General features: G+C 42.6%; 1 protein-coding gene across 2 annotated transcripts; it reads right to left on the reverse strand.

Annotated features, from left to right (window-relative positions):
* Positions 1-2,412: 2,412 nt before the first annotated feature.
* EIF3B (eukaryotic translation initiation factor 3 subunit B) lies at positions 2,413-23,009 on the reverse strand. 2 transcript variants are annotated; one of them, XM_080618495.1, is made up of 19 exons: positions 22,443-23,009; positions 16,977-17,169; positions 15,632-15,751; positions 15,484-15,541; positions 14,997-15,125; positions 13,869-14,026; positions 12,837-12,968; positions 12,674-12,740; positions 12,025-12,071; positions 11,014-11,224; positions 10,389-10,461; positions 9,809-9,931; positions 9,234-9,312; positions 8,272-8,410; positions 7,516-7,641; positions 6,958-7,035; positions 6,389-6,497; positions 5,791-5,905; positions 2,413-4,714 (listed from the first exon to the last, which is right to left on the reverse strand). In XM_080618495.1, exons 1-18 carry the CDS (start codon positions 22,954-22,956, stop codon positions 5,802-5,804), a joined length of 2,460 nt encoding a protein of 819 aa, XP_080474621.1. In that variant the 5' UTR covers positions 22,957-23,009; the 3' UTR covers positions 2,413-4,714; positions 5,791-5,801. The 2 variants fall into 2 exon arrangements, with proteins under 2 accessions (XP_080474621.1, XP_080474620.1); XM_080618494.1 differs by having other exon boundaries at positions 2,415-4,714; positions 5,788-5,905.
* Between the last annotated feature and the right edge of the window lie 2,394 nt (positions 23,010-25,403).

Genomic DNA, 25,403 nt, shown 5'->3' on the forward strand with positions numbered 1-25,403 from the left:
CTCCCAGGCCCAAGCACTGCAGCAGAGCTTTTCCAGCCCTTCCATCAACAGTGAAGGAACATTTCCTCACTGTGAACATTCCCGAGTACATGGAGAGCTCCTCGGCTTTGGATAGCTTTTAATGGCCCCAGGAATGTAACAAATAGCTTCGCTTCATCATCTCCCTAAACACGGCTGAGTGACACTCTTATGAGCATCTCATTCCCATGGGCTGAACTCATCTCTTAGAAGCATTTAAAGATACAATCTTGCACAGCATAATCCCAAATCCTGCAGGAGGAGCAGGGATAGTGTAAGTCTCCCTTAGACAGCCTTACCCTCCAGAACAACCCAGTTCATCACTGTATCGGGAACCCCAGCCACTGAGGGTATGAAAACAAACCCAAATAAGCAGCATGTGGAGACAGGTCACATCAAGTACTAAGGCTTTTCCTTGCATTAGAGAGGAATGCAAGGTATTCTAGGCATTATTGACTTTATTTTAAAGCAATCCCACTTTGAGCAGAGGTTTCTCAATCTGCCCCAGTCATGTTTCAGCACATTATGAGTTTAATGGAGAGCCACAGGGTTGAAAGGTTGAAACTTGGGAAAGGATTACATTTTCAAAGCACTCTGATCAACACAGAGATGCTGAGGTCCTGCAGCAATGCCAAGGACTATAATCCCAGCTCCTTATGAGCACATCCCTCAGATGCACACACTGAAAATCACTGTCTGAAGAGAACTGACCACCCCAACTGCAGGGTTACCCCGTTCACCTCCACCACTATACATATTTCTCCTGTGCAGGATACTTATACCCAAGTTCTGCTTTAAATCATGTAGAGTTTTGCACAGAGAGAGCAAATCTGGGCTTTTTCCCCCCTGCCTTTGACAGGGACACAGAGCCCAGGAGCACCAGAAAAAACACAACAGGAAGGATGCCAGGGCTGGGGTGCAACCCAGCTGGGTCTCCTTGTCCTCCCCTAAGTGGACTCACCATGAGCTGCTGCTCCATCACAGCCGAGCTGTGAGATGGGACCAGCTCAGGGCTGGGTGGTTTGCCCAGGGCTGCACAGGCAGGAGACAGAAAGGTTCAGAGGCAGCAGGGATCACCCCAGCGAAGGCAAAGGCATCTCCTGGTGGGAGATGGCTACAGGGACAGCAGCAGGAGAGGCTACAGTGAAATGCTGAGCCCCAGGGCAGAAATGCTGGGGGCTGCAGGAAGCAGTGTGCTACCACTACATGGTGAAAGAGGTCAGGATAAGCAAAATGACCCACTTGCAAGCTCAAATCCTTTATGTGCAAGTCCACCTTCATGACACAGCCTTCACTTTCTGCCCTCTAGGATGCCAGATTCATAGACTGGTTTGGGTTGGAAGGGACCTTAAAGCTCATCCAGTTCCAACCCTCTGACACAGGCAGGGACACCTTCCACTAGACCAGGTTGCTCCAAGCCCTGTCCAACCTGGCCTTGAACACTGCCAGGGATGGGGCAGCCACAGCTTCTCTTGGCACCCTATGCCAGTGCCTCAGCACCCTCACAGGGAAGGATTTCTTCCTTATCTCTCATCTCAGTCTCCCCTCTGTTAAGTTTAAAACCATTGCCCCTTGTCCTGTCCCTACAGGCCCTTGTTAAATGCTCCTCTCCAGACTTTTTGTCCGCTCCTTCAGGTATTAGAAGACTGATACCCGGAGCCTTCTCTTCTGAAGAAGCCCAGCTCTCTCAGCCTGTGTCCATAGCAGAGGTGCTCCAGCCCTTGGAGCATCCTTTCAGCAGTTCCACATCCCTTAGGATCAAACACACAACACAACCAGGTACAGGGGCCCACAGCTCCACCAAAAGCTGAACAACAAGCACCGTGGCTCCTCCAGTCCTGCAAAAGAAGTGACAATCAGTGCAGGAAACAGTTTGCTCCCTCCCTGAGCCAAGTGTAAGCTTCCACTGTATTGTCACCTCACACAGAACAGCATTTCCTGGCTCCTACATTCAGGAAGGCAATCATTTGTACTGTCAGTCCATTCTTTACAACCTATTAAAACAAAACACAACAAGATCACTTTTTATTTTCATTATTTATTGACAGTAAACGAGTCAAAGCTCATAAAAGTGACAGTAAGGCTTTATTAAAAAACATTAGAATTTAAGGAGTTAAAACTTAGTCTAGCGAGAGAACAGAACTCGCTCTGTGAAGTCTGCATGAAGGACTGGAGATGGTTATAAAAGGTCATGAGAATGTTTATTACAAATTCAAATAGATTGTGAAAGTGAAAACTAGTCCAGGATTATAGGAACTGTTCCAAGTAATCTTGCTGTTTAAGAACAATCATTTAAAATACTTCAGACAATACTTTACACACACAGTGACATCCTATCCCACTTAATGCTTGTTTCCCTCCCTCCCCTTGCCCGAATTCTTAACCCTTAAAGGCATTCAGTGGAAGTACAACTGCTGCTGGAAGTCTTTCCCCCCGCTTATACATCTCTCTATACAGTACCTACAAACCCCCATCTGTTCTGACCATCCTTCAGAGCCCTTGTAGGGGCCACAGGCTGAAATCCAGAGGCACTGAGGGCTCGAAGCTACACACAGCAACACAGATTCAATCCAGTGAGACCCCTCCTCCTCCACTCTACAAGTCCTGGTGTTACTCTGAGATATACCAAGTAAGACTATTTTACCAAATACATACCCATAAAGCACTTTCAGTAGCATGTGATTTCCAAAAAGCATTTGAAGTAGGGAACATTACAGAAAACACACAGTAATTGAAGGGAGCAGAGTCAGAAATACCAGTGTTACAGATGAGAAGAGACATTTACCCCTGGTCAGGACAACACTTGTCAGCTTCCAAAGCTCCTACAGCAGCTTCAGAGAAGCACCTTGGAACTCAATACACTTAACATTGGCATTATATTGCTTTCCTTTGAAAATAACCAAGAATAAATCACATCAGCCCATTAAAATCTCATTGCATGGAGACAGGAGAAAAAAACCCAACAACTTTTAACTCAACTTGTAACTTAGAAAATGGTGAGAAATCAGCTCTTTACTGCTAAAGGATAATTAAAATGATTCCTGCTCTAGAAGTTCAAGCCCTTACTGGAGAACTCTGAAATGCCCAAAGCTCTTCTGCACTGTTTTACAAGGAAGGAAGTATTTTTCTCCAGTCCAGTTGAGAGATGAGCTTAGTAAATGCTGTAGAAAAAGTTTTAATCATCTATAATATCTGTATATATGGACTATGAACGAACACATTTCAACAAAGGAGAATGGAAGCTAATACAGACTTCTGGAAACAAAACCACCCACTGGTTTAAGAGTGAACCACTGAAATTAAGCCAATACCATCACTATGGAATAATCATTTTGAAGAGTCTTCCTGCTGAAGAGAACATGGGAGTTAATTGAGGGGGTTGTGGGTCTGCTGTAACAGCATGTTCACCTAAGGACAAAGAAGAGCGAGTACTCAAGACATTACTGTCCCTTCGCTGCCTCCGGTTAAATAGGGGGGACCCTTTGCCCAAAGGGTGCTTTCTGCTTCAGATCTGTCAGACACTGCTGTGTCAGTGAGCTCAGGGTTTAGAAACAGACAGTACAGAGTGCTCACACTGGGCAATTTCACTGGCCAGCCCACGAGAGGAGGCAGGAGCATCCTCACTCTCCTCTGCCTCTCAAAAGGCAAGCAGCACACCAACCTCTCACAGCTCCAACAATACCCAGTAAAGAACTTCTACTCATAAATACAGAGAAGTTGCTATAAGTACACTTTTCCCCTCTGAGCACAGAGGCTTTAGAAATGAGACTAGGTACTGTAACACGAAGAATAAGGCATGTGCATACAAAGCACTTCTCAGATATTTTGCACTATTCATTAATAAGACAGACTAATCCAGTCATTCCTGAGGCTAGGATCAGTTTGCAAATGGTTTAAGAAATCCACTCATTTCCTTGTTGCTCCACTAATAGGCCAACTTGTCAGACGAATGAGCTGTACCATCACTGTAAAAACCAAACCACAACAAATCCAGAGGAGCCATGAGGAAATTAAGATTAAAAAGTTCCAAATGAAGCATATAGACAAGATAAAAACCACTCTTATTACTGCAGGCATGCCTGACTGTCAGCGCTCAGGGAAAGATTCCCTACAAACAACACGTAGCCAGCCTGGTTTTAGTATAGGTCTGCTTTTATTTCCATATTCAGCTCTTTGAGGGAGACATCCTTTCACAATCTGAAAGGAGGAGGGTATAGCCCACTGTAGTGCTGCTTCAGCACACTAAGACACATCATACGAAATATGGTTCTGTTGACTTTTCCCCAAACAAAAGGAACGCTTGTCCATGCACTCGGGACATAGAAAGAGTCCTGAAACAGAAACATCGTGCGTTTAAGAGGTGCACCGGTGAATCTCACCTCACTGGCAATAGCCAAAACGCTACCAGTTGGCAAGTACTGCACGGGGAGTCAGGAAGTAAATACTGGTAGTTGTGGAGTTAAAAAAGAAAAAGCAAAAATAAACCCCCTAAAAAAATAATCGAATTTAAAGCAGCGCCTTCCCAGTGTCTCACTGCAGCAGGCAGCAAGACTTAAAGGCACTACAATGTGTCAGAATGGAGAAAATCTGGTGCATTCACCCTTCCAGAGTGCAAGAATATGGATTACAAACTCCAGAGTTGACGTAGGCTTTCTGAAAATGAACAAACTTCTTTTCAGCACAAGATCTGGTGGTGCTGCAGAAAGGGAAAAGAGAGGCAAGTTAGTTACTGTGCTTCTATACAAACAGCTCAACCTCATCAGAGAGGCTACTTGGTGAAAGGCTACATGTGTTTCACTTGTTCTTAAACTGATGTTTTTACCCTTTTCCTTCCATAAAAGGATCTCCGATGTACGGGACACAGATAAGCCTGATCAAAATGTATTCACAGGTACCAAGGCTACATATTTTTCCATAAACCCAAGAGGTAAAACTGTTTATGTTTTACTTGAACTCCTTAGGTATCTGGAGATTAAAGAGCTATAGGCTGACTTGCAGCTGTCAAAGGTATACTTCCAGTCTTCCCTTCCTTAAATGAAGTACTAAACATGACAGAGCAGGAACACATTCCAGCTTTTAAGGCTTATGTGAGTACCTTCACTATTAAAATAACTTTTTTATCTTCTCAATCCAACAAACTCAAGCTCCCTAAGGGACATTTCCTATAACAGGGCCTGAAAGTAGCCTCTATTTTAAAACACAGAAATACATAATATGAATTGACAAAAAGGCTGTGGGGAAAAGCACTGGATTAAGTAAGATTTCAGCAACATGCAGCTGCACACAAGAATCTGCTACTTCCCGAGTTCTACCCAACATTCCTAGAAAACAACAGCAGAGTTCATGTGGATGTTTAAACATCTCCAGATTCTATCAGCCCAGTCAACTTCTTGTACCCTCTTCGGTACAGTACTTAAACTCTGTCCATTTTGAACTAACATGCAATTCATCCAAAAGGCACAATTTCTCTCTCATGCTACTCATTCCCCCTATTGACAGAACCTGGAGTCTGCAGCACGCTGAGCCTCGAAGTTGACCCTGACTCCGCTGTGGTTTGATCACTCTGGCAAGACAGGATATACACAGAGTTCTGCTCATCACAACTCATAAATCTGCAATTACTTCTTCAGACACTTTTGTCCTCTCTACAGAGAACACATAAATCAACTCAAAGAGCAACACGTTCACTCATGCAACAGATAGACCTAACTTTCTCAAGTAAATGATTGCATCTATAGCAACAGCAGACGGAGGGGTTTGTCATCTTACCACAGTTTAATTAATTACTCTGGTTCTGCAAGGGTAATAATTTCTTCATTGATAAAAAATTCAACAGTCTCCTCCTCCCAGTCATCGACATTGCTGTCCAGCTCATCTGTGTCTACCCCTGCAATGGAGAAAACAGCAACACTGAACACACCCAACAAGGCAGCAATCGAAAGATTTGATGCTCGTGGCAGAAACAGTCCTTAAAACAGCAGTGAAAAGAGAGATTTGGGGCTTTAAATCATACATGGTAAATTCATTAAATGACAACCAAGGTGTTACTGCCCGCCACCACGGGGCTTCTGCGAGTTCTCTGATTAATGCAACACCAAAGTCTCCTTGCTTGCCTTGAAGCATGAAGATGTGAGGTAAACCACAGATACCATATCTGGCAGTCAACAACATTTGAACTTTCTCCTGTGGAGGGGGTGTGCATGGTGGAATAAATCCTATTGTGACTTAGGATAAAAAGTATAAATAACCCTCAGAGAACAGGGGATTAGCTTTGGCAGGAAATGGAAGGAGAGAAGTGGATGAATCCCCAGGACAGGGTAGTTACTTGGTAAGAAGCAGCATGACTTCACAAGTACTATGTGTGGCTTACCTCCTCGAAGCTCTAAACGCTCATTCCTCTGCTCCATGTACAATTTCTGTGCCATCTTGCGGTACTTTCTGAACTCTTCCATCATTGTACGTCTCCTTTCCACTAGTTCCTAAAGAGGCAGGAAGAGGTCATTAAACCTCCCCAATAAACCAAATCCACAAGCAAGGCATTTGTTAGCAAGTCAAGCTTTCCCATGAACATACTTTCCACTAACTTAAAAGGAAAAAGATCTTTCACTCATGTAATCAAAAAGCATCTTTGGTGAAGTCGTTCTTTTTTAAAGAGCTTTTCTTAATTTAAAGACTCCCAAATGCAGCAACTCGCTAAGAACCCCAAATTTTACCACCTTTGCTTAATGAGGCAACACCAGTGCCTCACCAGATTCATTACTGTTTAACCTGACAGCTTGGTTGCATCTTCCCTATTGGAGCTAACTCTAACCATCTGGATTCAAATGAACACAAGTGTTTGTTATGGAAGAAATTTAACTTGCATGTTACCATTACAAAATAACTAAGGACAGGTTACAAGAGTTGCATCTACATTATTATATTCCAAAAGTGTCTTGCCTTTGAAGCTTTGGACTGGCTCAGGCGATCCTTCTGCTCAAATATCTTGGAGTATTTCTTCAAGTCCTTCTTTATTTGCTGTAAAACAGGGAATTTTATTTCAACCAGGATATCAGAGCAGCAATCATATTCTGTAAGAGCTCCTTCAATAGGCCTAAGCAGGCTATGCATTTCTTAAAAGCACCATTTGAGGCAATTTTCCTTCACTATCATTTTGTTTGTTCTGACTTACAGATCCTGCAAATGCTTCTGTACACATGCAATCAGTGAAGTCTAAATTCAGTTTTGTTCTTTATACCCTTTGACTGCACCCTACCTGTAAGAACAAGCTGTAGTCATTTCCATTCTGATCTTAAAGACCAGTTAATATTTACCATCATTCTTAGAAGTGAGGTCCCCTACAGCAATGGTTTTTCACAAATTCAAGGCAAAAAGGCAGTTTTAACTTTATAAAGGCAGTTAACTTTATAACCGCTCAAGCCCCATCCTCAAGAAGAGAGTACAACAGGTCTATTCGTACACCAAATCAATGTCAGCAGAGTCACTGGAAGACACTACCTTTATCTGATCCTCACTGAGCAAGGTAGCTGGTCGTGGTCTCCACAGCAGCTGACAGAACCTGTCTTTGTTGTTTTTCTGGAGCAGACGGCCTTGGAATGTCCATAACCAATATGCATTGTCCACCTGGAAGAGCAGTGCACCATCTCGGGTAAGATAAGCTATAACTTCACACTGTAGCCCTCACTCCATGTCTTAAGGGTCTCTCTTATAAAATAAGTGCCATTAGTGAAGAGAAACAGTGCTCTTTTTGTAAGTGCCTTCCTTGCACAAGTCAAATTCCTCTGCAAAATATTGTTCCATTAAAGCTTTGCAAGAAGTTACTCTCAGGAGGATCACACCAGTTTGAAACTAAGCCAGCCCTTCTACCACATTCTTAAGTCTCGAAGTCTATACTTGTACAGGAGAGGATTACAGAGCAGTGGCTGAAACCATGCAAAAGTAATACAGGTGCAATAAATCCTGCTGCTCTGTGTGGACCACAAGGAGATCAAGTTTTAAACCACTAAAAACATAATGATAAAGGACATTCAGTTTAGACTCATGAACTGCCCTTCCAGAACTTATTTTGGACAACCGGTGAAGCCAACGGCCTAAATACTGATGTTTAGAAGTTCATGTCTAAAACCGTGGTGCAGGTTTTAAGTCACAGGATGACTGAGAGTTGCCCATTTTCTTTTCCTAACCAACAGCCCTTTCCAATAACTCCGGAAGAGAAAGGAAAAACGAATACACCTCACAGGAAAGCATTAGTACCTTATGGCTCCACCAAGACACAGAAGTCACAATGTATCTGCCTGTAGGATCCCATTCCACATCTGAAGCTGTATAGTGTTCAGCTATATTCATCATGGTGCAGTCAGATGTATCAACAAACGCTAAGGCACCATTCATGCTGCAAAGACAAAATAAGGCAGACTGTTTTACATACTAGTATAGCCTGGTTTTTAAAAGCATATCACAAGCTGCATCTTTACACCTCCTCACTACAAAGATGAGTTTTCAGAGCAACCAAGAGACAGGCTCATACCAGACTCTGTGGCTGGAAAGCATGTGATGAATAAAAACAAAACCCCAAGAATGACACTTTTGTGTCTGTGTTCAGTGACCCTGAACCCATTTTACTTCTGCTGTTAAAGTGACAGTGAAAACATACTATAGGCAAGTTAACAGCCAAAGTTTAACAATCGTATAGTTAGACATACTTAAGTAGTAAAGACAAGATGATGAACAGCACTTATCTGAAAGCATGTAAAGGCAAATACCACTCAAATGCTTAATAAAATTAGTTTTCACTTACTCTGATGTGAAACTTTCTTAATAGCTCTTTTACAAAACAGCTTTGTCATTAAGAGGTATTGCCCATGAGGAGCCACAAGGCTATGACAACAAACGCGTTGTAAGAACCACGTGTGTGGTGCAAACTGGATTAGTTGAGTCAGTATTCAACTTAAACAGCTGAAAAGTGTTTCTAAACATCCACTTTTTGTTGAAAAAAGCATTCTTCATTTGGTGTGGCAAAAATAGCATGTAAAAGATAAAGGACTAAACCACATCATGACTTTGCGTTTCTTCTTTTCCTTTGCTTTTGCAAAGCTCTATCAGGATTACACAGTAATGCAACATGCCTGGAGATACCAAACATTCCTTTGTGAATTACTCTAGTCTTTTCCCTCCTTCAAATGAATGTGGTGTTCAGTAACTTGTGCAATACTCACCTTCTGAGGCCAGCCAACACTACAAATTGCCCTTGAGGACTCCAGAATATCGTGTTTGCCTGCTGTTTGTCAAACGTTTCTGGAAAGAAACAAATTCAGATCTCAACCTGATAGAATCACTTTGCTTACAAGCAGTCAACTCCATCTGGTCCTCAAAAGACATTTCTGAGCTCTACAAGCAAGTCCTAACAACAGCCCTTAGCTCTGCACTTCTACAGGCAAAACCCAGTAGCACCAAGATGCTCAAAGGTAGCAAGAGAGATCAGAAGACCCCAGCATACAACCTGGGAATAAATTTTATCTGAAGTGAGCCAAGTCTGTACTATCACCTCACATCAGTTTCCCAAAGCCACAAAATCATTCCGCCTTATAGGCCTTTTATTCCCAGACACTGGACTGATTCAGAGTCAAAACAGTTTAGCTGTCACCGAGAAGTTAAATCTCTACAATACAACGTCAGGCAGAGCATATACTGCTATTCTACCCAAAACCAGGCACAGTTTTGACTTTACTGTATCTACTGCCATGCAAAATGCCTAGTAACTGTATTTTTCACTTGTTTTTCAGTCACTTACTTATGAGTTCTATTTTCCCATTGTTTTTAACATGGTAAAAGGAAACTGAAATTCGTGGAGTTTCTCCATGCAACACAGCAAACTTGCTTCCATTTGGTTCCCAAGCAAAGGCTATGATGCTTTCTGTAACAAAAAAAACCAATCCAAAACTCTGTCAAAAGACAATGCAAAGCTTTGATTTCAAGCAGTTATCAAAGAAAATCAATGATGCTGAAAAAAGGAAACCCATCAGTTAAAAGACAGTCTATGTGGCAAAGCCTGTTAAAGCACACGTTGTTAAAGCAAAGGTAGGGAGTCATGGTAAGTGATTCAGACAAACAATAGCTCCCCAAAGTCTCGTATCTTCTATAAAATACACTCATAACATCAGCCCTATGATCTTTAATAGATTTTCAGTTACAAGCATGAATAGGAACAAACATTTTGATTTCTCATCTCTACATGAGATGGAGATGCCCTCTAACATTAATACTACACTAGCAAAAGTATTATCTTCCCAGTTCTGTCACGTGTTGACAGCTACTTCTAAGAACCAAACAAGCATCTATAAAGATGAAGAGTAAAGAAACACTTGCATTACCTTTCATTTCCACCACATCCACTGGCACCTGTTTCTCTCTCATTCTGAATATTTCAAAGTTGGTCACTACTCCCTGTAAAGACCAAGATCAGCTCATTATCCAGCACAGAAGCAGTAGAGCAAATAGCTGTACTGGTAGGCACAGAAAGACAACTACACAATTAGCCTGTCAGGACACAGGATGAAAGATAAGATTTGTTTCTTTAATGGGAGCAGATAAATAAAGTATGCCTCATTACCAAACACATTCTGTCTTTTCCTGCCTGATAAAAAGTAACGGTACAAAAGCATTTGTTTCTTTCCAGACTGTTATGAAATTTAATTAAGACAGATAAACATATGGTGCACCGTGCAGCACAACCTAAGGGTTGTTCAGCATCTGCTTAACAGTGAGTAGAACAAGAGGTGAAGCCTGCAGCTCTCACCCAAGTCCACAATGTCCCTGAAGTCAAAGCAAGCCTTGGATGTAAACACGACAGACTTTGCTCTCCACGTGCCTCAAATTCACATGGAAAAGTGAAAAATAGCTTTGACATCCTAGAAATTACACTGTCTGTATTGAAAGACAATAGGTGTCAGCATGAGAGAGAACTAAATGTCATTAATATAATCAGAATCCACGTACCTGGGTGCCTTTGGGAGTCCTGTCTACCTTCACACACAGGTAATCCCCATTCTTCTGCCAGTGTAGTTTACAATCTACGACATTGAAGAGATTTCGCACACGAATTTCTTGTCTAGAAGGCAGCTGCATCAAAGTCACTCTTGCTGGGATGTCTTTGTCCTCAGGCACCCAGAAAGCAATTATGTTACCACCTGGAGACCATGAGAAGTCTCTACAGGAAGAAAGTCAAAAATACACTGGGATTAATTTTTAATTAGAGATGCTACAAGCAGAGACCATTTTCATCATTGTACTGCAGGCAAATGTAAAATCTTAATAATAGAGACAGATAAAGACAAGCAACTGAGACCAATTTAACAACCTTACACATATCACAGCAAAACAGATGTTTAAACTGCTGTTTAAACTTGCTCTATAATCAATGTTATCAAACCCAGTACATTTCAATTAGAGTAGGGGTTACACCCAGTGTAACAGCCAAAGATCTAAGAAACACGCTGATCAAACCAACGAGCAATAAAAAAACCTCCTATTAAATTACACAGGAGACAATATCCTTGCTCCTGGCTACACCCAATTTTCTTGTTGCTTTACAGAGAGGTACCTCAAAAGCTCTCAAAGAAGTCCCTGTCCATCACACAGACATGCACAAAATCAAACCAACTCCTTGCCAACAGGTAGGATACAGCACACTGTTTCAAACCAGCATACAAATCTTGTTAAGGAGATATTCCCTAACAAACTGCATTCCAGTTTGGTTTTATAGACAAGGAATAGGACTTCCCAGATAGACCCTGGATTAAGCAGTAATACAAAGAAGATTTCAAAGCACACAAGCTGTCAACTATGGACAAGAATAAATGGAGTGTTTTCCATTCCTTTTTGCCAATTTGTCTGATTTGACCACCTTAGTGTATGAGACCAGATTTCTAGATTCCTCTCACTATAAAGCCCCAGACATAACTGCTCTCTTTAGTTACAACTGTTATCTTTACAAAGGAATAGACTTACCTTATCCCATTGATTTTCAAGCTTTTTTTGTCCAACAAACCCATAGACTAAAAGAGAAAGGTGTGAATTTCAAAGTTAGTAATATTCTTCTAATTACACATGCACCTTCTACTCATTAGGGCACATAAACTAGGAAATTGTGTACAGCTTTCAGAAATCCGGTATCACTTTTATTATGATCATACGTATTCCACAATTACAAATCAATAAAATCTGCTGTACAGATTAATGAGTGCAGAAGCCTGAATTGTGATGAAAATGTAAACCAGACTAGATTAGGCTGCAATTTACGGTGCATTTTTGGCACTCACCTTCTACTTAGAGCTCTGAGGCATCACAAACTTGATCCTACTGACTCTTATAAATAGTATATTGATCTGTCTAGTCATTCTAGACATGTGAAATTTGCTGTCAGACTCAGCTGAAGTTTTTCACCCAGGAAAGAAGACAAGAGCAAATGAATTTCTCCCTTTTTAAGCCCAGCTCTGGAGTGTATTATTTTACAATGTAAAACCCCCATGTTAAGGGGGTTGGAACTAGATGATCTTAAGGCACTTTCCAACCCGAACTATTCTATGATTCTATGTATCCTTTAAAATATATACCATGAGAAAGACAGACACAGCAAAAAAAAAAAGCCAGAACTTACAGGTGTTTCATAAATGCTGAGAGTGTCTGAAGTCATTCGAGCAAAGAATTTACCATCATGACTCCATCTAAGCAAATAAAAAGGAAAAGGAATATTAAATAGGAACTGCCTCTTTATTACATGAAGTTTGGGCTTAGTTCTCTCATTCTGTTTCTCAACCTACTTAAAAATAGGCCAGTGGGCTGAGTTTTCACAGTGGAATCCTCGCTTCTTCTGCCCAGTTAGAATGTCCCAGATGATAATAGCCTGAGGGTCATCCTGTGTGTCCATCAAAGGGCTGAAGGTCACTAAATACCTACAAAAGAAACAATTTCACTGTCAAAACTTCATCTAATATGCCAATACAAGCATCCTTTCATTCAAATAATATTTACATACAATGTACTTTCAAACAGCAGTTTCTTTAATGAGATTTTCTGCAGTAAGAACAGCATGATAAAGGGTAAGAACACTTCCAAGATACAGTATTTCCCTGGCATCCCTCTGGCTGAGAAGACTCTAGATTTATGTGCAAATCTTCCCATAGTGATGTTACAAGAACAGGAACTCACTAAATACTGTTACCTACTATATAGCTTTGCCACAAGAACATGATTGGTTTCGGAAAGAATATAAATCCATTGACCTCAGCCAACCTGAACCATAAGCATGTTAAGACTTCTCCACTGAAATATAAATACTCTCTAATGCATTAAGACATAAAACCTAACGGCTTCCAAATGCTGCTTGAAAACGAGCAAAACAAGACACATCTCAGACCTGAAATTATTTTAGCCTTCTCTAAACAGCTCTTTACCATTACAGAAAACATAAGGAATTCATGTCAGTACCAAAGATAAAGAGGATGCTACTCAACTGAATCTTCTCAAGAGAACCAGAAATCTAACATTACAGACATCCCATCAAAAGAGGGAAAACATGGCCTTCTCCCTTGGGATAATAGTATCTCTGAGGAAACGTGTCAGCTCAGTTTTATAGACCAATTATTCAATTATATGTTAAGTATCTTTCCTGAAGTCAGAAGTCAGGCAGAGCTTCACTCATTCCAAGAAGGAATTGTGCATGGAAAGCTGTACTTCCAAAGACAAAGGACAACGGAAAACCCCAACCACATGAGATTTGAAAGCACAGCAGCAGCAACATGTGTACTTCATGCTTTTGATCCCTTAGCCCAAACCAATGTCATACTCCATACCTTTCACAAGGCGAGAAGTCAATGAGCTGCACTCCCTGGTGACTAAACCTTTGAATCTGCTTGAACTTCTCTCCACCCCAAAGTGCGATGCCTCTCTGATGGAAGGTAGCTAAGTAAGTGCCCTTCGGAGACCAACGTACATAGGTTTCCGTCCACCTCTGGATTTAAAAAGAAAGGGTACACAAAGGTTTAATTTCATGCTGCATTCCTAAAGGGAAAGAATGAATGCGTGGCTTGTAGCTTCACACTTTGCAAATCTGTTTACTAAGTGAAGATCTCCTGATCAGTGACACCCTGGACTAGTTGTGGAGTGTCATTTCACCCACATAATTCACAATACTTATTTTCAGGTTGAAAAGTGTCAATTGAGACCTTTTCAACTTACCGATCACCAAAAACATTTTCCAGGTAGAGTGACAACTTTGTATAGTAACAATTTAAGCCACCTAAACAGGCTTGGGTTTACTTGCTGTCTTTCAGCCCTGGTAAGAACATCCTTTTCTCAGAAGTAAGGTCAGTATTTCCAATTTCTTAACAATACACTTGACCTTCAGCTAAGTTGAGAGGTTTCAGCAACACAGACCATGGCCAATGACCATGGTGATGAGTGAATTACTCATCATCCCAGAGTCAACATCTTTCTACTGTAACACATAATAGTTACTACAGAAAATGCTTCTGGGTCACTGTCTGCAGCAGACAGGCACACTGACTCTCTCTTATGTGCTACTACCAAACCAGCTATTCCTCTTTAGCAGCTCTGTGGTCAGCAAAAAAGGATCAGAAGCAGCATACGTAAGCACATACTCAGCTTTAATGAATAATACTCCTCAGACTCTGACTTTGCATTTTCAGGTCTTTTTAAATCACCTACAATATAGAGATGAAGGAAACTAATAGGCATCATAGACCAGTTAAGAAAAAAACAACCACCACCGCAAACAAGTTAGCTCTACATTTGTTTTACCTAAACAGCTAACTCTAATTTTAAAGGATGTATTTTCACCATTCCTCACCAAAAGGAAGGATAAAGGATTTCAGCAATAGGGAAAAAATATCTTTGAAATGTCATAAAATGAATGAGATTGACAGTATATCTGCAATGTACAGCACTTCCAGGACACTCACTGCTCTGTCCTCAATTTGCACAGGTTCCTTGATGTCATTCCAAAAAATGGAGGTCCGGTCTCCTGACTCAAAGATCACACTGTACTGATCCCTACAATCAGGATCTTCCAACCAGTATCGGAGATTGCCCTAAGACAAACAGAAGCAAAAAGATTATTAGTGGTAGTGGTAACAAACACAGAGGTCTGCCTCCACCATTTAGAAACATAAGATGCTTTCAAAACTCTATTTTTAAGCAACTTGTGCAAAAAATCGTTGTTTCCTTTTACATTTTACCCTATGTGGAACTACAAAACAGAACCACTAAGGTCTTCATTGTCCCTTCATGACAGTGAGAAGAAAGGAACAGGAGCATATGATCACAATATACTGTTACTTATAACACTACTGATGCATCATTTCTATTTTCATATGAACGCTCTAGTGATGAAGTCATCGTTTCATATTGTGCTGAGTATTCTTTCCACTTCCCCCAAAAAATCCTTACCAGATCTTTAAATGGCTGTTTCTCAGGGATTTCCCACTCATCACTGATTGTCATGTACCTGAAAGAGCAATTTCATTGGTTACCCTCCATGCAGGCACTTCTGGTTGGAATCCCCAAATCTACAGATACTCACGACAGCTGCACTCACTTATCAAAGTCTGTGAACAGGTTGACTCTGAAAGTGTGTTGTTTATCCAGTTTGTAGGAATCTGCATTCTTCACAGCATCCACTGCATGAGATGGAGACATGTACTCCAGGAAGATGTATCTGCAATGAAGGAAGATGACAGCAGGAAGCCATCACTGGCTATGTAACAGGCTCATATAAAAAAAGACATTAAATAAAACACAAAACAAACAATGGGGATGAACCAAGAACTCAGTATGGAGCATCTACAAAATTATTTTGTCTTGTCCCTAACAAGTTAGGGTTCAAAAGCAATTAATCCCCACTCTGGCAAAAGCACATGTACACTTTTAGGCTGTATATAGGGCTCAACTGGAATTAAACTGATACTCTTTTTGTAAATGAGCTAGGCTAAGCAATAAACTCAAGCTCAATGCAACACAGATCAACAGTGTGAGCTAGTAACAGGCAGGTTTGGTGTGCAGCTCTTTCCAGCTGAGTGACAGATCATGTTTAGGAAGCGTAAATCTTGCAGTCATAGACATCTCAAAGCACCACTCTTGTCTTTCAACTACACTGAATATAATTCAGCTTCCTTCTCACCATAATCGTCTCATGCTCCTCAAGCTGAACTTACAGAACCAACCAGACATCTGCTCCAGAAACCCCACTTTCTTATGCTTCCTAAAATTCCTCCCAAACTCCAGAATATACAGTACACCAACCAGAGGAACAAGACTTAGTAAAACCTCGCATTGATCAGGTTGATTTAGGCCTGCTTTCTCTCTCTAAAACTTTCTTTCCCTTTTGGCTTGATCACTTCTCGTTAGCTTTCTTCTCAATTTCAGATGCTGCAATTAACCATAAGCAGGGATCAGAAGCTGGCAAAGGGGAAAAGGATCTTCATAAGGGCTCACTGACCATAAGGAAGTTGGAGTCACTAACATAAGCATAAGTACTGGCAACCAGAGACAGAATACTGACAGCCCATTTTGCAATAAACGGTACACCACTGCTAGTAAGTTTTCAGCTAGAATCTATTATTAGCCATAGCTAAAATGAACAGAAAAATACCATTTAGTATTGCACAGAAATGTGCCTTCCAAACCCATCAAAACTGTTTCCATAATTAATCTACACACACACATTGTAGCTTAATGAGCTATTAAGCTTCTCAGCTCTCTCTGGAACTTCTGTTGCTTACTGAGACTAGATGTCAGGATTGTACAGACTAAGGCAGAAGAAAGTGATAAGCAGGACTATGAGGTTACCATAAGAATTGGCCACAAAGTATTGACGCTAACAATCAAGGGTAAGTCACGGCAGTGTTTCAATCCTGTTCCCAGTAGGAGTTATCTCGACTTACCCTTTTGTCTTCCCATCTGCTTCTGGATAAAATTCATTGATAATTTTACCAAACTTGGAAAATATTTTGTGGATGACATTCTTCAGTTTCTCAAGTCGGTCTGGTCCAACCTGGGGAACATTATCCACGACAATTACTGAGTCAATCCCATCTGCTTCCTGCGGCTGATCTTTCAGTATGTCACCAAGTAATTCTGCAAAGAAAAAGCATACCAGAAACTAAGGCACCAGTCTACATCACGAAGTGGGAAGACAGAAGGGTAAAAAGAATAGTGATAGTAAGAGAATAGGAAGACTTCAAATTTCAGGAAATTTCAAGAATCATTTAAGAAACTTGGTAGTGAATGAATGTTCCATCAGAGAAATAACCGGAGTGAATACCCATCCAACTCCAACACTTCCTTGCTAAGAGGCACGACCACACAGTTTCTTAACAAACTTCAAGCAGCTAACTCCTTACAGCAATACCTTACACTGAGGATGTCAACACTTGCACTATCAGCTTGTTTCAGGAGTTGTAACTGGCTCACAAAGCCCTCCAACCTGACAACAGAGCAGACAACTGCAAGATTTACTACCCAAGCTCACATTATAACTGGATAACCGAAAGAAATGCAACACGTACCTCCCTCCCAAATGCCAGGAGTTTTAGCATAATTCAGAACTATCTGCTACACTAGAAGCTGTGCGTGTCTTAGCATCACTATAATTACGTTTAAGAACTCACACTCTGTCTAAACCTTTAATTAAACACAAAAATGAAGGTCTAAGGCATGACACTTAAAGCCACCCTTAAGCATGCAGCAAGTGAAGACAAGCGCGTACTTCTTCACACTCTGGATAGTCTTCAACTGTACTAACTCACATTTCCTATGACATCTTACCAATTTTGAGAGTGGGATGGTTCAGTCCCTACACTACCAGGAAGGGACTGCTTACAATACCACTGAAGTTTCCCATACGCAATAAGAAGAACGTTCTGAAGGACTGTAACTGCAGTTATAGCTTATGTGCCACACCGCGATAAAAACAGTTAAAAGGTCCAAAGTACACCTATATGTTGTACATAAAGTTAGAGGCTTCAACACCACCACTGCGTAAGTTTTACCTAGTAGGTTTCTAGACATATGTTCTGTAGAATTCTAGACAGACATATCTAGCTTTACTCTATTCCTCAAGTCAATTCTATTCGATTATTCTGTATCCACCACCTAAACCCCATTGGTACTACACAAATTTAAACACACTTCTCACATTAACATTACCCAAACTACAGACTGACCTGTAGACCCAAGAAGACACAGAAAAATTATATCCATGATTCAATTCTCAACAGATCGAACTAGAAGCACTGAAGACAAGGCTATCCAAACAAACCCTCACATAACTTTAATCTAAGGTTATTTTTAAAACTTTCCAGGAATAAAATCCCACATTATCCCCAGATATCCTGTTCAAACATACACTTTAATGCTTGTCTAGATAACGGATTGTTTCACAGTGTAATTGGTCATGTCCCTGCAACTTATTAACGTGATTGCATGATTGGATTCTAAAAAACATCAGTTACAAGTGGCAGATTTTTTCTGGTTTATGGACATTTTTAGCACAGTTTACTTAAATGGACCAGAATAGACATTCTGCTAACAAATAAGCCAAATGTGCTGAAATGAATGGCAGTTTCACACATGCCATATGAACAGGAAAAATATACATGCATATCTGCAGTAAGTCTTTAACTCATGTTAAAACCACTATAAACTGCAAGACCAGACAGAAAATAAGCGTATACCACTATGCTTTGAATTCGAATACAAGGATAAAATTTGGTGTCAGACTATATCCAGCATTCACAAGCCAGAGAAAAAAAATCCATACACATGTATGCATACACACAGAGAAACATTCAAAACATGAGAACAACTGAAAAAGGGTGTTGGATGTGTTGATATTTTGAAGGCATTTTAATAGAATTTTGCTGGTTTGAAATACTAGAAGTTATTCTTCCCAGAAAGAACACTGGAAAGATCTCAAGCAGTAAACAAACATGATTGCTTTGCATTTCAAATGACCCAAACCCTTGGCTTTCTATAACTTGAAGCTTCAACAGGTTATTACATGTGGAGATTTCCATTGATTTGTGGCAACATGCTTCTCAAAAGTTTATGCAGAAACAGATGCCATCGCCACTAAGATTATGTAGTACGCACAGAATGTTGTTGTTTGTAGTATTTATTACTCAAAAACATGCTCTCCATGTGCATACGGGAACTACAAATAAGAAGTTAAAAGATGCTAACTTGTATAATAAAAACAAAGACCCAGAAACTGTGAAAACCTACTATTACTGGTAGTAACTAAAGAAAGCTGAGGGGGTTAGAGGAATGATCCTCTATATTATGTCATTTTACTTACTCCACACACTCAGATTATACCCATAAACTTCCCCAATTATAGCAACTATTTACTAACTTGTAGCAACTATTGCAAAATGGCTCAGACCATGTTATTCAGAGCAAGTCAAATACTCAGTGAAGGTATAAAACACAGCAAAGAGCAGGAGGACTTGACAGAAGTTAACATTAAGAAGCAAGTCTGAAGAGAGTCCTTAGTGGGGAGCAGCAGACTGAAAACTGGGACAAGAATAAGTCAAGTGCAGGAAAAGTGAATTAAAACCCCCAGAGTTAACAACAAGTATCATAATGGCACAAAACCATATAGATCACAAGGGCTGAGCAAAAACCTTGACATGAAGATAGAGGCATCAGTCCCAGTAACAATCACAGGTGATGACAACTTCAAGAGCAGTATTTGGAACAAATAGGTAGGCAAAGAAGTAGAAGGAAAATGGAACATATCGGAAAATCCTGACTTCTTTTAAAAGTACAGCAGTGTGTATCAGGGATCTCTCCAGGCAGTATTTTCTACTGTACAAAGTGGTTTAAGTTAAAGTTATTTTGGACCACCTTTCCCTCCTCCTTTCACTTTTTACTTACTGCAACATGGAAAACTGACCCAAACTGTTACAGATCTAGAAAAGAATACCACTTCTTTAGTGGTAAGGGGTTAATTTATACTATTTATTTACATACTATTTATTTACATGCTATTTATTTACATGCTATTTATCTACAGATTTCACTCTGGATGTGTAGAAAACACAGAATGATGAAAACTAATAAGATAAGATAAGGGCTGCAAGTTAATTTCCTAGTATATACTGGATCTCAAGATACTCTTTCAAGGAATAAGCCATCCTTTAGGTAGCTGATAACACACTAAACCTGTGGGTAAGGAACTGCTTTCCTAGGATTTAGGACACATGCAGCCAAGTATCTGCTACAACTACAAAAATTGTAAGGATTGAAAGGAGTAGCTTAAAAATCCTATATTACAGTAAAATAACATGCAGATTTCTTATTTACCCTATAATCCTCTATCTTAGATTTTCCCCCCATATAAAATGAAAGCATGTACTTTCACACAAGTCTACAAGATGAAAACAAGGAAACACAAAAGGGTGATTTTTAGGCTCCATTAGTCATTTTTCATAACCACTTCCCACAAAAAGACTTTGTAGGCCTACAGACAAACCAAGGAATGCATATTCAGATTCATGTGCAAGAATGCAATACCATGTGTTTAATCAAAACTGTAGCAGATTAAAGGCAAATGTCTACATTGCACCCTTCCTCGACCTTAAATTCGAGATTGTGAACAAAGGGATCTTCAAAAGGGAAGAAGCTGGTTTAGCCAGGTCTTATTCCACCCACAAGAGAAGCAGGGTGTGGTGGGTATACAGCTATCTTCAGCTGGCAGAATTGTAAGGACCACTATCATTATCTGAACTAAAGCTTCATTGCACCTAAGTGCATCTGACACATCCCTTCTCCTGCTTGAACTTGGATGAGCTGTTCCTCCATGCCACCACCATTCTGGTGGAAAGAAACCTGATGGTCCAATCCTAAAGCAGGTCCAGCTCAAAGGTGCTCCTGAAGATGGAATGTTATCATAAACACTGAAATAACCTTGGCTCAGTGACAGTGATGGACTCCTTTTCTCCTTCAGGAGTCATCAGGATAAAGGGAAAGGAATACGGAAGCTCAAGAAGTTAAACATAGACAGAAAGCCAGACCAACAAGAGTGACTAAACTTAATTCAGCCACTAACACTGTGTTATTCACACAGCTGAGAAGTTAACCAAAATAATCCTTCACAACAAAATAGCTGAAATGGAAAATACATGCAGTTTCTGAAGACAATCAGAACTGACCATAATAATCCCAGGCATAGACCAAGTGTGTCAAGCAAACACTTAACCAGGCAAAAGCAACACAACTACATACTTGCAGATAATTTTGCCAACATCTCTTTAAGAAACACATGCGCAAGTTCGAAGAGCCATACAGACGACTAAATTGAGAACAGCAAACACTTGCCTAATCGAAGGTATTTTGCTGCAGTTCTGTTAAGGTAAGCACAGGGCTCAACACTAGAAGGCACAAGGATCACCTGTGTTCCACAGCCAATTGAAGAACTGACTTACAATCACATGCTTTGAGAAACTTTTCTCCAGTTTTCATACTTTAATATAGGACCCTACAACACATAGGGTACGCAAAGGTCAGACCCTACAACAACGTATACCTAGGCCAAGCACTTCTGCTATTCAAGAATGGAGATGATTCATCTAGAAAGATTTAATTGAAAGATACTAAAACAGAGTTCTAGCTCCTGTATGACAGAATCAAGTATTCCCCAGACTGTCTCTGCACTTACACAATGGCTTTTATGACACTTTATGACAGTTAATATTCAATACGTTTCAAGAAGAGCCTCAGTTCGAATTTAACTGCCAGAAATAATGTTTCCATACCTTTCTCGTCACAAAGTTCCTACGTCATGTCTTCCTGCGCACTAACTCTTCTCAAACCCATATTATTTATCTACAGATTTCACTCCGGATGTATAGAAAACACAGAATGATGAAATCTAATTTGTAAACATCAGGTCAAAACCTGAAGACTGCTGGTTTTACAGCCCAGTTTAACCAACGGAGGCAAACGGCAAACACACAAGGCAGTGATCCCACTCTGTGCGGGCAGCCCGCAGACCAGTACTCGAAGTTTACCAGCACATTTAAGACCAACAGTACGGTGCACAGATAAACCAGAAGGTTCATTCAGGACGCACTGCTGCGACGAACACGCGTACCCAGCACCACGAGCAGCTGCCAGGCAGCCCAGGGGGGACGAAGGGAGCAGAGCGCGTCCCGGCAGAGGGGTGGCACGGGCAGGCACCGCTCGTACACCGGGCTCCCGTCCCGCAGCCCCACACACACCGACGGGCCCGGGGGCCTGCGCCGCGGTCATGGCCAGGCCCCACGGCCAGAGCTCTCCCTCCTCCCCGCGGCCCCTCCCACCCATCCCGCTCCCGGCCGCCCTATCGCCGCCGGCCCGGCTCGCACCTTCATCGCTGATGTCGTCCACGAAGTCCTCGGGGTCGCTGAAGGAAATCTCGTCCTCGGCCTCAGCCGGGATGCCAGGCGCGGCCTCTCCGTTCTCCTGCGCCGCGCCGGGCTCGGCCTCGGTCTTGGCTTCAGCCGGCGGCTCGGTCTTGGCCTCCACCGCCGGCTCGGCCTCAGGATCGGCCCCGGCCGGCGGCTCGGCCTCGGGCTGGGCCTCCGCCTTCTCGGGGCTTTCACGGCCGGACGGCGGCTGAGGCGAAGGCGGCTGAGGCGGCGGCTGCTCGGGCTCGGCGGAGGACTCCTCGGCTGCGGGAGGCGGCGGCTCAAGGGGCCCCGGCGGCGCCTCAGACTCGCCGCCTTCTTTTTCCCGTCCCTCTCCTTCCTCCTCCTCCTGCTGCTGCTGCTGCGGCGGCGGCTCCGCCAGCGGCGGCCCGTCCGTGTGCTCGGTGTCGCCGCCGGGCCCCTGCACAGCGGTGGGCACGGCAGCGGCCGGGCTCTCCTCGGTGTCCTGCATGGGGCTCGCTGCGGGGCCCGGCCGGCCGCGCGCTCCCTGCTACAGCGCGACGGGGAAAGGAGCGGGGGAGGGGCGGGGCGGCTCCTACCGCCCGGCCATGTGCGCCAGGACCAGCGGGCCCCGCGCGGCGGCGCCTACCAAGAGGCACAGAGCGGGAGGGGGAGGTGGCAGAATTAAATCCTTGACCAGCCTCAGAGTCTGCCCACCGCCGCCGTCTTCTCCTCGCTCTGCTCCGAGGTAGCTGCCGTCCTCTTCTCAGCCCGCTCCTCTCTCAGCCAGAGGCATCTGCCGCTCCTAGTCATCACGCAGCAGCCGTGGCTCCCCCTATTTCGTTCTTCGCTGTGGTCGAGCCCAAAATGGCGCCTCTTCCCAGCCTGCTGAGGCGGGGCTCGGCCGAACCATTTATCTGGAAGCAGAAAGCGGGAGGCGTTATGGCATTTAAGTGCGCTGAGGTACAGCGAAATCTTCCCGCGCTTTCGGCACCTCAGCGTATTTTCTTTTCTAGCTTTAGGCAGAAGGTGACATGGCAGCATCCTGATACAAAACCTGCACACCCTTCCCCTCCAAACCTTCAGCCATGGGCTCGCCCGAAGGCTGGTCCTGCACACGTTGGAGCTACCAAACTTGTGTAGAGGGGAGAACGCCGACAGCAACGCGTTTGTTTTAAGGGGACGAGCAGACGGAGCCAGGGGTGCTCCCCTCCTCATCGGGCGGAGTGGCAGCATGGTATAGCCCGGCCGTAGGCGCCACATCAGTCCGTGAGGGTCCTGAGCGGGCTCACGGCGGGGTAGAGCGGCGAGGAAGAAGGATGTTACCAATCAGTTGAGCTCCGGGTCGAATGTGCCAGCTGGGTTCCAAGCGTTGTGTTGGTCCCTGCAGGACCTTTGTAGGTTTTAGATAACTTTTTTTGTGAGGTAAAAAAAATGGCGCTCGCCATCCTGGAGCACCGGTTTGCGGGAGGAGCCCTCCTCAGGGGCAGGGAACCCGGCGGAGCACGATGGTATCCCGGTGCGGTGGTACAAAGAAGGAGGTGTATCCCTCTAGTGTTTTCCAGTGACCTGAGGCGTTTACTTGCACAATCCTATCTTAGTATAAGTTTTAAACTTGTAAAAGTTCTCTCACGCTGACTGCTGATGTGAGCAACCTGATTTCTCTTTATCAATTAAACTCTTGCCTCCTGTTTTGGGCTCCCCAGGTCGATGCAGAAACGTGAAGTATCAGGTTTTTCAGTATGCATGCTAATACAACGTATTCAAAGTGACAACGGGAACTCGGAATTTGGCTTGGATGCCATCTTGAGGTGTTGGTGATGTTTTGGAGGAAAAAAGGTCAGTTCTTAAGGAGCAGTTCATCTGTGTTTACTTCAGGATTAACCTTTTGTGAATCCAGTAACATTTTGTGTAGGTTTTTCTTTTAGCTCAGTGCTTTCAAACAAATCATCCAAGCATACAAAATAAAATGCCAGCACAAAATGTCCATGAGAAGAGCAGAACAGGTATTGCACTCAGCATTTTAAATTTAGACCCTATTTTATATTGCAGTATTTTTCACGTTCTGAGAATGCTTTCAGTTGCCCAATGCCTAGTTCCTTACTTTGTGGTGTCTGTAGAAGTTTTATGTATTTTTCTCCCTAGAGTGCTACAGCAGGAGCTTTTGCTTAAGGTAAGGATGCTGGGGAGGGACTCTCCATTAGGGACTGTAGTGATAGGATAAGGGGTAACAGGTTAAAACTTAAACAGGGGAAGTTTAGATTGGATATAAGGAAGAAATTCTTTACTGTGAGGGTGGTGAGGCACTGGAATGGGTTGCCCAGGGAAGTTGTGAATGCTCCATCCCTGGTGGTGTTCAAGGCCAGGTTGGACAGAGCCTTGGGTGACATGGTTTAGTGTGGGGTGTCCCTGCCCATGGCACAGGGGTTGGAACTGGATGATCTTAAGGTCCTTTCCAACCCTAACCATTGTATGATTTCTATAAATTGGAACAGGGAAGTTGTAGAGTCACTATCACTTCAGGGATTTAAAAGATATCTAGATGTGGTGTATGGGGACATGGTTTAATGTGGACTCGGCAATGCTGAGTTAATGGTTGGACTTAACGATCCTAAAGGTCTTTTCCTCAGTAACTGATTCTATGCTTCAAAACTTAAACCAAGAACCCCCCGTTCTGTAATTGATCATCTGGTCAGGAGATGGCAGACTAACTCCACTCAAACTTACTGGATAAGGGTGTCAATCCCCTGTGTTGGGCAGTGTTCATGAATGGAAACGATGACTGGCACTTTGTGCAGTTATTTTTTTCCCCTCGCTACATCATGGTAGTTGACCAGGCTTTGACTTCCTGGTTTGTATACGGGAAATGCTGTTCCCTCTCCCGTTGTCACAACAGCGTGTTTATTCAAACGTGAGGGAGGGCATGCTGCAGTTTGACCCATAGTCCCTAAAGCTGTG

The sequence above is a fragment of the Psittacula echo genome (assembly GCF_963264785.1).
Source record: "Psittacula echo genome assembly, chromosome: 5".
Classification (NCBI taxonomy): Eukaryota; Metazoa; Chordata; class Aves; order Psittaciformes; family Psittacidae; genus Psittacula; species Psittacula echo.